The sequence below is a fragment of the Helianthus annuus genome, chromosome 4, assembly GCF_002127325.2.
Source record: "Helianthus annuus cultivar XRQ/B chromosome 4, HanXRQr2.0-SUNRISE, whole genome shotgun sequence".
Classification (NCBI taxonomy): Eukaryota; Viridiplantae; Streptophyta; class Magnoliopsida; order Asterales; family Asteraceae; genus Helianthus; species Helianthus annuus.
In genome coordinates, this window is record NC_035436.2 from 151,896,931 (window position 1) to 151,911,079 (window position 14,149).

The following is a 14,149-nucleotide window of genomic DNA, read 5'->3' on the forward strand; positions in this document are numbered from 1 at the left end:
GGTTTGTGCCTATGTGTTTATGTGATTCATGCCTTATCGTGATCCTGAGCTTTAGTAATTAGTAGACGTGTGAGGTGAGATTCGATTTGTTGTGTTTGAGACCTACGGCGATGTCTGTGGCAGACCATGTCGTCATCAGGACACCGAACCCCTCTTACTCGCCAAGAAAAGAGAGACAAGCGTCTCGCTGCTATCATCGCCAATCAAGTGGCAAAAGTTGTCAGGGAGGTGTATGAAAACGTCAGCAAATCGTCTGAGGAGTCGCGAACCGATGCTCCTAAAGATGCTAACAAGACTGTTTTCAGCTTCAAACTGTTCAAGGCATGCGGACCAAAAGAGTTTACCGGAGAAGATGGCCCTACCGCCATGTTTCAATGGTTTGATTCGGTTGAAGTCACTCTGCGCCAAAGCGGCTGTCCTGAAAATCTCCGTACCCTTAATGCAACCGGTGTCTTCCAGTCCCGAGCTCTAAACTGGTGGACGGCCGAATGAAACAAACGCGGGAATGATGCAGCTTATGAGCTGACTTGGGAAGAGCTGAAGGCCATCATGATGGACGAATTTTGTACTCCCCATGAACGCCAAAAGCTGGAGGACGAGTTTTTGAAACATCAAGCAGAAGGACGGAGACAACGCTGCCTTGACTGCTTGCTTCAAGCAGCTTAGCATTATCTGTCCCGATCAAGTCAAGACGCCAGACATGGCCATCAAGAAGTACACTCGAGCTCTACCTGATTGTGTTGCCGACTTTGTTCACGCCGCCAAGACATCATCAATTGAGGAGACCTACTTGCTTGCCGCCGAGATCAATGACAAGCGGGTAAAATCTGGTTTCTGGGATAAGCCATCCAAGTCTCTGCATCAAGCTACTACTGCACCAACCGCCGACACCACCACTGCTCAACCATCCAAGTCATCACGTCGCAAGAAGAAGCATAACAACAGCAGCTCCAGCAACAAGAACTGTGCCGTCACAACAATTGCTGCTCCTCTGCAAGCCGTACAGGCTTAGCAGCAGTCTCATCACCGACCAACCCCAGTGACCAATGCACCGCCAGCAAAGCGTGCTTACACAGGTCCCCACCCGCTCTGCCCGACATGCTCATATCATCATCCGGTGGGACTCGCCTGTCGTTTTTGCGCTCATTGTAACCTCTACGGTCATTTCACTGCTAACTGTCGCTATGGTCCTCGTCAAGCCCCAGTTCAAGCCACCGCTCATCAAGCTCTACTCCCAGCCCCTCAAGGCCAACCCGCATCTCAAGAACCCGCGATCAATGCTCGAGTCTGCTTTGCATGTGGTGATCCTAACCATTTTGCAAACATGTGCCTGAACAGGGTTGTGAAACAAGAACCCCAGCAACAGCAGCAGCAACCTCAGCAGCAGCAACAAGCAGCCCGTGCCAGAACCTTTAACATCAATGCCCGTCAAGCCCAGGATGACAACAACGTGGTTAATGGTATGTTCCTTGTGAATGGTATTTATGCATCATGTTTGTTTGATACTGGAGCCGATAACTGCTTTATGTCGTTTGAATTCGAGAAGCTCCTTAGTCGTAAGCGCTCTTATCTCCCCTCGTCATTCGAAGTCGAAGTCGCTACAGGAAGAACTGTCGCCGTTAACGCTGTTCTCCGTGATTGTACCCTTGAGCTCAACAATCATATCTTCCCTATCGACCTTATTCCGATGCAGCTCAGAAGCTTCGACATCATAGTAGGCATGGACTTTATTCGCGAAAATCATGCTGAAGTTGTGTGTTTTGATAAGATGATTCAATTCTCGCTCGCTAGTGACGATCTATTATGTGTGTACGGTGAAATAGCTTCGAAATGTCTCAAACTCATGTCATGCATCCAAGCTAGCAAGTATCTACGCAAGGAATACAGAGCTTTCTTAGCCAACATTGTAGTAGCGGAGAAGGAAAAGAAAAGGAAGGCCAAAGTCAAAGACGTTCCAGTGGTTCGTGAATTTCCTCAGGCGTTCCCTGATGATCTTCCTGGACTACCGCCAAGTCGTGATATCGACTTTCGTATCGACCTTATTCCTGGAGCTAACCCTGTTGCCAAAGCCCCTTATCGACTCGCTCCATCCGAAATGCGGGAACTTTCGAACCAACTACAGGAGTTACTTGAAAAAGGCTTTATTCACCCGAGCACCTCTCCCTGGGGCGCGCTAGTCCTTTTCGTTAAAAAGAAGGATGGGTCGTTCAAGATGTGCATCGACTATCGGGAGTTGAATAAGTTAACCATCAAGAACCGTTACCCTCTACCTCGCATCGACGATTTGTTTGATCAGTTACAAGGTGCTAAGTGTTTCTCGAAGATCGATCTACGTTCAGGTTATCATCAATTGTGCATTCAAGAGGAAGACATTTCTAAAACCGCTTTTCGAACCCGTTATGGCCATTACGAATTCGTTGTTATGCCTTTTGGTTTAACTAACGCACCCGCGGTTTTCATGGATCTGATGAATCACGTGTGTAAGCCATTTCTAGACCGTTTCGTCATCATGTTCATCGACGATGTCTTGATCTATTCTAAGTCTAAAACCGAACACGCGCAACATCTACGTTTGGTTCTCGGGCTACTTTAGGGGAATCAACTCTACGCCAAGTTCTCCAAGTGCGAATTCTGGCTGGAGGAGATTCAGTTTCTGGGTCACATCGTTAATAGTCAAGGTATTCATGTCGATCCCGCGAAGATTGAAGCAGTTAAGAGCTGGGTTACGCCTAAAAACCCGTCTGAAGTTCGTTCTTTTCTCGGACTAGTGGGCTATTATCGGCGATTTATCGAAGGATTCTCTAAGATCGCTGTGCCACTTACCGCCCTTACTCATAAAGACAAGCCTTTTGTTTGGGGAACCGAACAAGAGTCTGCTTTTCAAACCCTCAAGCATATGCTTTGCGATGCTCCTGTTCTCACGTTGCCCCACGAAAACAACGATTTTATTGTCTATTGTGATGCTTCCAACCTTGGTCTTGGTTGTGTTCTCATGCAACGGGACAAGGTTATAGCTTACGCATCTCGTCAGCTCAAAATCCACGAGAAGAACTATACAACCCATGATCTCGAGCTAGGCGTAGTTGTTTTTGCTTTGAAGATTTTGCGACACACCTGTATGGTACTAAGTGTACGATCTTCACCGATCACATGAGTTTACAACACATCTTTAATCAGAAAGAACTTAACATGCATCAACGCCGATGAGTAGAACTTCTCAACGATTATGACTGTGAGATTCGTTATCACCCAGGCAAAGGCAAATGTTGTTGCCGACGCGCTCAGCAGACGGAGTTATTTGCTCAGTATTCGCAATACCCAAGCCTAGCATAATCTCGAAACCCTCATCCGCGAAGCCCATCATGCTTGTTTTAATGAACGCACTTTGAAAAAAGAGAGGATATATCACGATGGAGCTCAGCTGGTAAGCAAAGCAAATGGGATCTTCTATTATCTGACCGAATTTGGATCCCTAAGCGGACTGATTTGCAAAAAATTATAATGGACGAAGCCCACAAATCCCGATATTCTATTCATCCCGGTGCCGATAAAATGTAACAGGATCTTCGCTACAAGTACCGGTGGCCGGGCATGAAACGGGATATTGCTCTTTATGTTGGAAGTTGCCCGACTTGTGCGAGAGTTAAGGCTGAACATCAACGACCTTCTGGCTTACTCGAACAACCTCCAATCCCTATATGGAAGTGGGAAAGTATAGCTATGGATTTCATAACAAAACTTCCGCCCACGCCATCAGGTCACGACAACATTTTGGTTATAGTTGATCGTCTGACCAAATCAGCCCACTTTTTGCCAATACAGGAAGACTGCAAGGTAGAACGACTAGCCCGAATCTACACCGACGAAATCATTTGTAATCATGGTACGCCTCGTGACATCATTTCAGACCGTGACGCTCGGTTTACCTCGCGATTGTGGGAAACGTTTCAAGCAGCTCTCGGTACGTCGCTTAACCTAAGTACCGCATTCCACCCTCAAACCGACGGGCAGACTGAAAGAACGATCCATACTCTTGAAGACATGCTCCGCGCGTGTGTCATAGACTTCGGTGGTAGTTGGAACAAATACCTGCCGTTAGTCGAATTTTCGTATAACAACAGCTATCATGCCAGCATACAAATGACACCATTCGAGGCCTTATATGGAAGAAGATGTCGTTCACCTATTGTGTGGCACGAGATCGGTCACTCGCAATTAACCGGTCCCGAGTTACTACAAGAAACGACTGACAAAATCCTCCAGATTCGAGACAACTTGTTGAAAGCCAGGGATAGACAGAAAAGTTACGTCAATAGAAGACGCAAACCCCTTGAATTTGACGTTGGCGACTACGTACTTCTAAAGGTATCACCTTGGAAGGGTGTGGTCAGATTCGGCAAGAAAGGAAAACTAGCGCCTCGATATGTTAGACCTTTTAAGATTCTAGAAATGATCGGCAAAGTTGCCTACAGACTCGAACTAATGGAGGAACTTAGTAACGTCCACCCGAATTTCCATGTGTCAAACCTCCGAAAATGCCTAGCTGATCATGATTTGATTGTACCTCTTGACGACCTTCAAGTTAACGAAACACTGCATTTCATAGAAAAGCCTATCGAAATCATGGATCGCCAAACCAAGCAACTCAGACGCTCGCGCATCCCTATCGTGAAAGTCCGATGGGAAGGCAAACGAGGCGCGGAGTTTACTTGGGAACTCGAAAGCGACATGAAGGCTAAGTACCCGCAGTTGTTTAAATGAAGATCTGAAGCGAGAAATTGGTAAGATCATTCACAGTGCTATGCAACTTTCAGCCTAATTTCAGAATGAAATTCCCTAAACAAGGGGAGGTTGTAACACCCCGTGTTTTCAAATGTCAAAGTCAAAGTCCAAGTCAAGTTTGACTTCTTTGACTGTAATGAGTCTATTTTACGTTTATTATTTGTATTATGTGGAGTAAGTGTTGTAAATCAAAGGAATCGAAGTAATCGAATGTTTAATCGACGAGAAACGCTTTACGAATGTGAATTGTAGGAAGTAACAATGCGATAAAGTCAATCAATCAATAATCAAGCTAATCGAATCATCAATCGAACTCGAAACTCAATTATGCGACTTTGGTGTTATTATAAGTGTGTGTGTGCCTTACGTGTTACCTGTGCGTGCTTACTTTATGTTATGTGTGGTGATCAATCGAATCGAAACTCGAAACTCAATCAAACTCAATCGAAATCGAATTATGATGAATGGTAGCGAAAGGATAGTATGAAATATAGATACTTGCATGTAGATATAGTGGTTGGGATTAAAAGTAATTTGAATAGGAAACCCTATCGTACTCGTATCGTCTTCAATCGAAATCGAAATATCAGAAATCGTCACACCGAACGCTCAAAGCAGGCTGTGAATCGATCAGGCTCCTAGCCGATCGAACAGCCCAGCCGATCGGACGGGCTGTCCGATCTAGTAGGCTGTCCGATCGGGATTGGAGTAGATTTTCGATTTAGGCATTTGAGTTAGGACTTTGATATAGGGAATATTAACATGCAAATGTTTTAGTAGATTTTCAAATTTTGCGAATTGCTCATTGGTCTTTTGACGAATTAACCTACCGGGGTATGGAACCAGAGGAGCCTTGGTAGGCTCTTGAATTAGAGGAGAAGCTTTCTCTTGAGGAATTGTGCTTCCCTCAGTTGGCGGTGGTGGAGCTTCTTCGGAACCCACAGTGCGGTTTCTTAACGTTATGAGATGGACTTGTGCTTTTGGGTTTGTTTCAGTATTACTTGGTAACGCGCCTTGTGGTCTCTCAGAGAAATTTTGAGCTAATTGATTTATTTGCCTTTCAATGTTTTGTATACTAGCTTGTTGATTTCTAAAATTCGATTCCAATTGTTGAAATCGATCCGAGTTTTTCTTTTCAGTGTCGGAGATGAGGCGAGATACAGTATCTTCAAGCCTTTCTCGTCCACCTTGTTGTTGAGGGAAATTTTGTGACTCATTTCTTGGTTGTTGAAAGTTTGTTCGTTGGTTTAGGCTTTGTTGGTTACTACTATTGCCGGGTTCTCGTTGGAGGACCCGACGGCCTAGGTGTATTATCAATGTAGTTTACCGACTCTGGTTGATCATCTGTTTCTTTCATATAACTCCAATTTTCATGTGACCCACTACACCTTTCACAAGCCATAACCGAGACCGTTTTTGTCATTTCTAACCTTTTGATTTTTGAAGAAAGGGTCTCGATTTGAGCTTGTAAAGAAGTGCTTTCATCAACCTTATGGGCGCCCGGGGCAACAGATTTATTGCCTCGGGGAGTGTGCCACTAAAAATTGGTTTGAGCAATTTCCTCAATTTGATTGTATATTTCATGTGGGCGGTGATTACCTAAAAGTCCCCCGGAGCTAGAGTCAAGTGTTTGTCTTGTGTGTGGCAATAACCCATTGTAGAAAGTGGATACTTGTTGCCATACCGCAAGACCGTGATGAGGACACTTTCGCAATAGCTCCTTGAAACTTTCCCAAGTTTCATATAAGGATTCCCCATCCTCTTGTGAATATGTATTAATTTCAGTCATTAATTTAGCCGTTTTAGCGGGAGGGAAATACTTATATAGAAATTTTTGGGCTAGTTCATCCCAGGTGTTTACCGAACCAACTGAGAGGGAATTGAGCCAAGCTTTTGCTCGGTCTTTTAGTGAAAATGGAAACATTCGAAGGCGGATGGCGTCATTTGATGCTCCATTAATCAGAAAGGTATCACATATTTCTAAGAAATTAGTAATATGTAGATGGGGATTCTCGTCCGCAAGCCCATGGAAGGTTGCGGAGTTTTGAAGCATTTGTATCAAATGCGGCCGAAGTTCAAAGTTGTTGGCTTCAACATTCGGTGCATTGATAGCGGCGCCGAGATTACCCACGGTGGGTCGTAGGTAATCCATGAGGGTACGTTGGTCCGCAACTGGAAGTGGGTTCCCCGGAACCTTCTCTTGGTTTTTAGCTTTAAGTCTTTTACTGAGAAAGCGTTCGGGTTCTTCTAGACGTTCTTTTATGTCTCTACTAGAATTGGAGCTCCTACACTACGTTGAAAGTTCAGATGTGGTGTCTGGTTCCAAGCCCTGCAATAAAAACAGAAAAGAATGTTGGTCAGGAAGTTCACCACGGCCCCGTGCTCAGTGAACACAGCCCGTGGTCGGAGATACAGCGATTGTTTTCCGGATCCCTGTTACTGGAAAGTTGGACACGGCCCCGTGTTGCACCGACACGGCCCCGTGCTCAGCCCTCTGTAACTCGGAAAATAAAAACTGCCAGTGACACTGCTGAGCACGGCCTGTGTCCGACCAGGCACGGCCCGTGCTGAGCTCTGCAGAAACGGAAAAATTAAGAAAATCCTAAAAAAATAAAAAGAAAATAGAAAAAATGATTAGGCCGTTGATTCCTAACTTTCTTAAAATCCTCGTGTCCACGGCAACGGCGCCAAAAACTTGATGTGCGTTAGGTGTAATATAATTTAGATATATATTTTAAGCCAAGCCAAGTTTTAAATTTATAAAACACGATATTTACTAACACTAAACACACATATGGGCAAGTGCACCCATCGTGGACGTAGTATATTGTTGGTAAGATACCGAGGTCGTCCAAGGACACAAGAGCTTTTAGTACCGGTTTATCCTCAACGTCTAATCAAATCAAAATGTTATAAAAAGGTTTTTTTTTTTAACTAAGAAAATAAAACTAACTAAAATGCTGAAAAATAAAATAAAAATAAAACAGATAAACAAGATGAATTACTTGGATCCGACTCGTGTGTAGTGTAACCTTTGATTATTTTTGCACTTTTGCACTTGTTTAAGAGATTATCTTAGTTATTGTTGTAGGCCCCTCTTTTGAAGGCGACGTTACCCTCAACCCAGTAGTTTGAGTCAACAAGGATACAATCCTAAAGGGTCGGATTATTGAAAGACAATTAATTAAGTTATTAATGCATAATGTGGTAGACCCCTCTTTTGAAGGCGACGTTACCCTCGGCTAAGTAGTCTGAGTCAGCAGGGATACAGTCCTAAGTAGCCGGGTTAAAGTTTTAATAGTAGTTTAACTTATGAGGGGGTCAAAGAGTTTGGACCCCCGCCATCCAATACTTTTGGGTATTGAAGGAGGTCCTACTAAATTTGACCCAGGTCCTTTGCAGGATCTATACACTGAACAATGGCAAGACTCTTAACAAACCGTTCCCTTAACCCCCGACCAGGTAGCCAATATACCTCCATATGACCGTAGAGATATGAATGGTGAAAATCTTTTATTTTATATAGACAGTAAAATAATGCCAAGACATCACGGACAAACGATAAGGAAGAATCACCTTCAACATAAGAAACTAGTAATTAAAGTCATTAATACAAAATCAATTAAAAAGTGCAAAAGATTAAAAATAAAAAGTCTTACACTAAACACTTGTCTTCACCAAGTGATGTAAGAGACTTAGGCAAACATGGCCTTTGATTGTCAAGAACTCTTACGATCAATCTTGGATCCCGAGACGACTCACACACTCTATGATGGACAATGGATGATGGTGGTGGATGATGGTGTTGTGATGGTGGTGGGTGAAGTGTGAGAGAGGTGGTGTGCCAAAGGATGAGCTGCAAGAGCTCCAAACACTCCTATTTATAGGCTGAACAGAAGCTCGGGCACGGCCCCGTGTCCATCCGCGTCTCTCTCTTCATTAATTGCAATTCGCAATTTCATTAAATGCGTCTGCAGGAAGTTGACCATGCCCCCGTGTCCGCTGGGCACGGCCCCGTGGTGGGCAACATAAGCTTCTATGACTTTGTCTTTTCTGCTGACACTTGGGCACGGCCCCGTGCTCACTGAGCACGGGGCGTGTTCAGTCTTCTGTTTTCTTTGTTTTGCTTGGGAAGATGCTGTCGGGAGGTCGGACATGCCACTTTTGTTCCTTTTCTTGTATTTATGTTAGATTTAGCTGTCTTTTTGCTTCTTTTGTTCATTTGAGCTCATTTAATCTTGAAAATACAAAAGGAAGACAAAAGTACACTTTTCCAACATTAGTACTAAAAGGGTTAGTTTTGTGTCACAATTGATGTAATTTATATGTTGCATTTTGTGCACATCAGTTTCATGTATCTTCTAAGTTTTATAGGTCAAAGTTAACCGAGGGAGCGAAAGTATATACTTCATATCGCATGGTTGGAGGTGTTATTTTTTCTCTAGCATAGATATAGAGGTATCACACATCCATGATTCCATAAACGGGTTGAGTGGAGCCTGAGCTTGCTTAAGCTAGTTCTCATCCTATTTAATTTAACAAAGTTTGAGCTTGAACCATTTTGAACTCTAAGTTCAAATCTTGAACTTGGCTCATGTTAAGGTCTTTGTTTCTGGCACGGGTTTAGTTCATTCTAACCTCTATGCCGAAGGCTCAAACTAACTTCTTTTTCAATATTAGATTCGACTAATTTATTATTTATAAAATCATTTATATAGTTTACTTATACACATATAATTATTATTATATACTATTTATAGCTTTAATTATCTATATTATTATAAAAAGGAGAAGTGACGTACACAAATGTAATTTTACATGGCGTCCAACTTTTAAAGCAATGTATACAACTAATGAAAGCTTGTTTTGTGAGGGTAAAATTGTCAAAAACATAAAATTTTAAGACACTAAAGGGGTATTCTAGAGATTTCATCTGTGAAATAAATGAATACTTAGCATTAACCTTTTGATTAATGGCCGGCTTCTTGCCTACCATCCTCAGATGTTACCCTCATTTACATATAAATCGACGAAATCAGAGTATAATACCTATAAATCAGAGTATAATACCTATAAATCCTTAACCTTTCCACCTCCTACTTCACAATCGATCTCTGTGAGAGAGAGAGAGAAGAAAAGAAGAAGAAGTGAAAACCGACAAGGAGAAAAGGAGACACCGGCGACGATTCCGGTCACGGATGCGGGGGTTGTTCTGGTCGAGAGCCCAGGTTTTTTAATCTCTATATCCAATCTTGTTCTAGGTATCTCATTTTTAACCTAAACAATCTTTGTTCTAATTTATGATTTTGACATTTTGAACAGACTTCAAGTGGCATGATTTCACAAATCATTTTTCACTTCAACTTGTTCACCAAGCCACAGATTTCTCACCTAGGGTTCGTACAAATCCTCAAATTGTGTCCAATTTTCAACGATTCCGTTTTTCTAGCACTACAATTGAATCCGAAATGGTACGTTTTATGACACGATTACGACACTATCTTGCAATTTGATTGTAATTCATATATATTCATCTTCGAATGATAATTGAAATCCTCTGTTTATGTTTTTTTAGGGAGTGTGGAGAAGCAGATGATGCTTAACAGTGATGTCTGCGGACCGAAAAAAGGCAGCGATTGATATTTTTCAGCTTTGCTTCGAGAATCGTGTGTGGAAGACACAAAATGATCATATTGTTGTGTTGTCTAGGCGGCATGGTCAGTTGAAGCAGGTGAGAGTTTTGATTTGTATGTGTGGTTGAAGTCGAGTGTGTTATGATTTTATGATGACATATGGATCTATGTTGTTTGAATGCTTGAAACTTATATGTGGTTGATGGAATAGGTTTACAGAAGTTAGTATTGTAGGATCCTGCCTACTATTTTGATTGAGTATAGTATATTCAAGGTAGAGTTATGTATGGTTTTAAGGTCGCTTTATGTGAGATATATCATACATGAACAATTGAATCTGTCAATTGACTACAAAGAAAGGTCATTACTTTTCAATCCGTAGTGGATTTTGTAATAACCCTAAATCTCCTTATGTCTTTATTACTAATCTAAACCAGATTTCGAGGTAAGTTTTTGAGTTTTCGCTATTTCTTTAATTTCGATTCAGTTGTTTTATCAATCTTGTTGATCCGGCCATCGATTTGTAAAGGAGAAGTGATGGACTAAAATGTAATTTTACTACGTGTGCAAATTTAGAAGCATAATGTACAAAGAACACAAGCCATTTTACTACGATAGCAATGGTAGGTAGTGGAAAAATCGAAGCCTCACCAGTGGCGGCTTTAGGGTTCCTTCATGAGTCAGTCGGGGGCGGTTAGGATTCCGGCAGAGGAATCCTCAGATGGTGAAGTTGAGGTTTGGTAGTGACTATGGTGGTGATTACAGGTAGTCAGGAATGTAAGAAAAGTTGTTCTGTTGTTAAAACTGCTAAAATTGCTTGATTCTCTTATTGATTTTGGATTACGAACTTGTTTTTTTATCTAATGAGGCCTTTGAATTGATATCATAATTCTATTAATATGATATATTTGCTTTATATTTATGTGATAATTTGTGCAGGACTTTTTTTGTTACGATGACAACGATTCAATGTCGGTTGAAGAAGATCTGACGGTGGTGTGAAGGTTGTGGTCATTTATCTCATTTGTGCATCAGGGTTTGTGTTTTAGAACAGCTGAACAGGGGAATTGGATATCGTTTTATGCGTGTGTGAATATTCATTTTTTATTCAAATAAGTTATATTAGGATCCTAAGATTATTGTTTTCATGATATTGTTTTTATGAATGATCAAGAAGGTGAAACGTTGCATTCATGATCCCGGCACGCCGAGATAGAGGGTTGCAGGTCACCATTGCACCAGGAACCGCCATTTGCAGTCACACCACCGGTAATCGCAGTCCATTGCCCCCTTCAATAATATGTACACAAAACATAACTTTTATATTTCTGTTCTTGAAGATATTGGTTTTAGAAGATGCTTTCTTACGGTTAAAAGAAAGTGGAACTGGTCCAAACTTGGAAGGTTTGTTAATCTCTTTTATAAAAAGGGTATACAAATAAGGATTGCCAATGGATCAATGGAATGCAAGACTGAAGCCTGATTTCTTTCTTCACATAAAGGTACTAACGTTTTTTTTCAAGTTTTTGTCAAATTTTATTATTATCTACTTTAATAGGCATAAGTGGCCACAAATTTTATTATTATCCACTTTGAGTGATTATATTGACTTGTGTGTTGGGCTTTCTTGATAGACTAGGTCAATAAGGCTGATTGCGGCAGTAGTAACGTTTTCCGATGCCATATGGTGTAGAATAGGGGCCTATAAAGGTAACTTGATGTTCTTTAATTCCATTAAACTCATGTTGTTCTTTAATTCAGCTATAATTGTCAGTTAATTTACTGTGAAGATCGACAGGCCAGACAGGTCGAGTAAAGGGTCATATTTAAGTGCAGAAAATGGTGGAGTCGGTTTGTAATTCATCTTGGTTTCAATTATTTTACCTGATATTATATGCAGTTTATGATTTCTTTTTTCTTTTTTTTTGTTTTAAATTAAGTGCAGGAAATGGTGGAGCGGTGCTGGGTCGATTAAGGCGCACGTGGTTGGTTCCGATGACCATTCGCCGAAAAACGCCCATTTCAACAGAAACATCAATAGGTTCAAAGTGACTATGGTGAGGGTTTCGGGTGATCAACCAACATTTCAGTAAAAAAGATTTAACTCGGGTCAGCGGACGGTCATCAGGAATGTATAAATGTACACTCAAGTCGTTTTGATAATTTAATATAATTATCATCAACCTCTGTTCAACGAGGTGCGTTAAGGTTGTACACTGTTGAAGCCGAGAGAAAAGGGAAAGGCTATAGCTGATACAGGCGTTATTCAGGTTAGTTTATCGGGTTTTTATGGTTAATCAGGTTTCTAAAATTTAGTATTAAAATCCAGTACTGGCCCCGTATGTTTATTCAGTTACTCAAGTTCAGGTTTTTCAGCTTTCAGGTTAAACGGGTCGAAATAATAAGCATGTATACTTGAAATAACAAGTCAGAATAGGTTTGGCTTGGCTGACCCGTCAAATTTTCAAAACCGTCACCAGAGAACTCATGTGCTGCCAATACCATGCTAACCAACACTTTCACTGAGCACCACTATGTTCAACAGAAGTATATCAACTGTATTGCTTTATTTGTTTTTGAATTCTCAAAATATGTTTATTCGCAGAGTTGATGATATGCATAAGTTTTCGGGTAGGATAAAGAGGTGCACTAATTGTCACAAATTTATTATGCTTAATTTTGTATATTTTGTTGCATTAAGTTATTATTTGTATGATATAACGTCAAGCCACACTCCAATTTTTTAATTTTTTTTTATCACAGACTGAAGCTGCAGCAAAGAGGGCACTAGCTTGATGGGTCGGATATGTGAGTGACTCAACTATGTCTTCCACAGAGCATTCCTAAGTGTACATAGTTATTTTTTTCATTATTATTATTATTGCAGAAAATGGAGTAATAATGACATGGGGATGGGGCGAACACGGTCAGCTTGGTTTAGAAGATACATGTGATCACACTTGTCCTCAGGTTTCAGTTCATGCATTAAAGAATGAACACAGTTCTTAAACCGAGACCAACTTAAACCGATGATTTCTCTTTCTTTTGATCGAGTTTCTAGGGGAAATCTCTTATATATCTCTTACCGATTTGATGAGATGTGGGTTTGACTTGAATAAAACTCTATATATGTTATTTTTTATGATTGACTTTTATTTATGCCTATGAAGTGTTCGATGAAATGCGTCAATGGTTTAAAAAATCAGTTTAAAAAATAAATTATGTGAACTCGTTGGGCAACGTGCGGGAAAAAAATCATAAATACCCGCAGCAACGCGCGGGCCTTCCCACTAGTATATATATATATATATATATATATATATATATATAGCATAATATATACCATTTAGTTATTTTATCATAATTACACATATGTATATATACATAAATATATATGTTACAAAATTTTATATTTGTTATATTAAATTAAGTTATCATATTTATTTAAATAATAGTATCGTTTAGTGAAGACTATACTTGGGTCCGTTTGTTAAATAAGATTTAAGAGTAAATTACTTTTTGAGTCCCTGTGTTTTAATGGTTTTAACCACTTGAGTCTAAAATCAAAAATTTTAACACCCTGAGTCTCTATCCATTTATTTTATAACGTTTTGAGTCTAATTTTATTCATTTTATAACGATTTGAGTAAAAAAAAATTGGATTCAAAAGGTTAAAATTTGGACTCAAAAGGACTCAAATGGTTAAAGAAAATGCTTATAGGGACTTAGGTCGT

At 40.6% G+C, this 14,149-nt stretch overlaps 1 protein-coding gene and 1 non-coding gene across 34 annotated transcripts; both read left to right on the forward strand.

The window, feature by feature from the left end:
- Nucleotides 1-6,470: 6,470 nt before the first annotated feature.
- On the forward strand, nucleotides 6,471-6,577 carry LOC118491739. The gene has a single exon (XR_004892184.1). It is a non-coding gene; the product is annotated as a small nucleolar RNA R71 (small nucleolar RNA).
- Nucleotides 6,578-9,768: 3,191 nt separating this feature from the next.
- Nucleotides 9,769-13,570, forward strand: LOC110936904. 33 transcript variants are annotated; one of them, XR_004891343.1, is made up of 11 exons: nucleotides 9,777-10,010; nucleotides 10,105-10,253; nucleotides 10,358-10,513; nucleotides 11,355-11,419; nucleotides 11,593-11,684; nucleotides 11,756-11,917; nucleotides 12,050-12,125; nucleotides 12,214-12,266; nucleotides 12,361-12,685; nucleotides 12,792-13,223; nucleotides 13,303-13,570. XR_004891343.1 is itself a non-coding variant. In XM_022179312.2 (3 exons), the coding sequence occupies exons 1-3, from the start codon at nucleotides 9,785-9,787 to the stop codon at nucleotides 10,376-10,378; spliced, it is 396 nt and encodes a 131-aa protein (XP_022035004.1). In that variant the 5' UTR covers nucleotides 9,769-9,784; the 3' UTR covers nucleotides 10,379-10,403. The 33 variants fall into 33 exon arrangements, 1 of the variants encoding a protein (XP_022035004.1); XR_004891335.1 differs by having other exon boundaries at nucleotides 9,778-10,010; nucleotides 11,355-11,684; nucleotides 12,190-12,266; ... (1 more) ...; nucleotides 12,792-13,059; nucleotides 13,179-13,223; XR_004891330.1 differs by having other exon boundaries at nucleotides 9,778-10,010; nucleotides 11,355-11,684; nucleotides 12,190-12,266; nucleotides 12,792-13,059; nucleotides 13,179-13,223.
- Nucleotides 13,571-14,149: the final 579 nt, after the last annotated feature.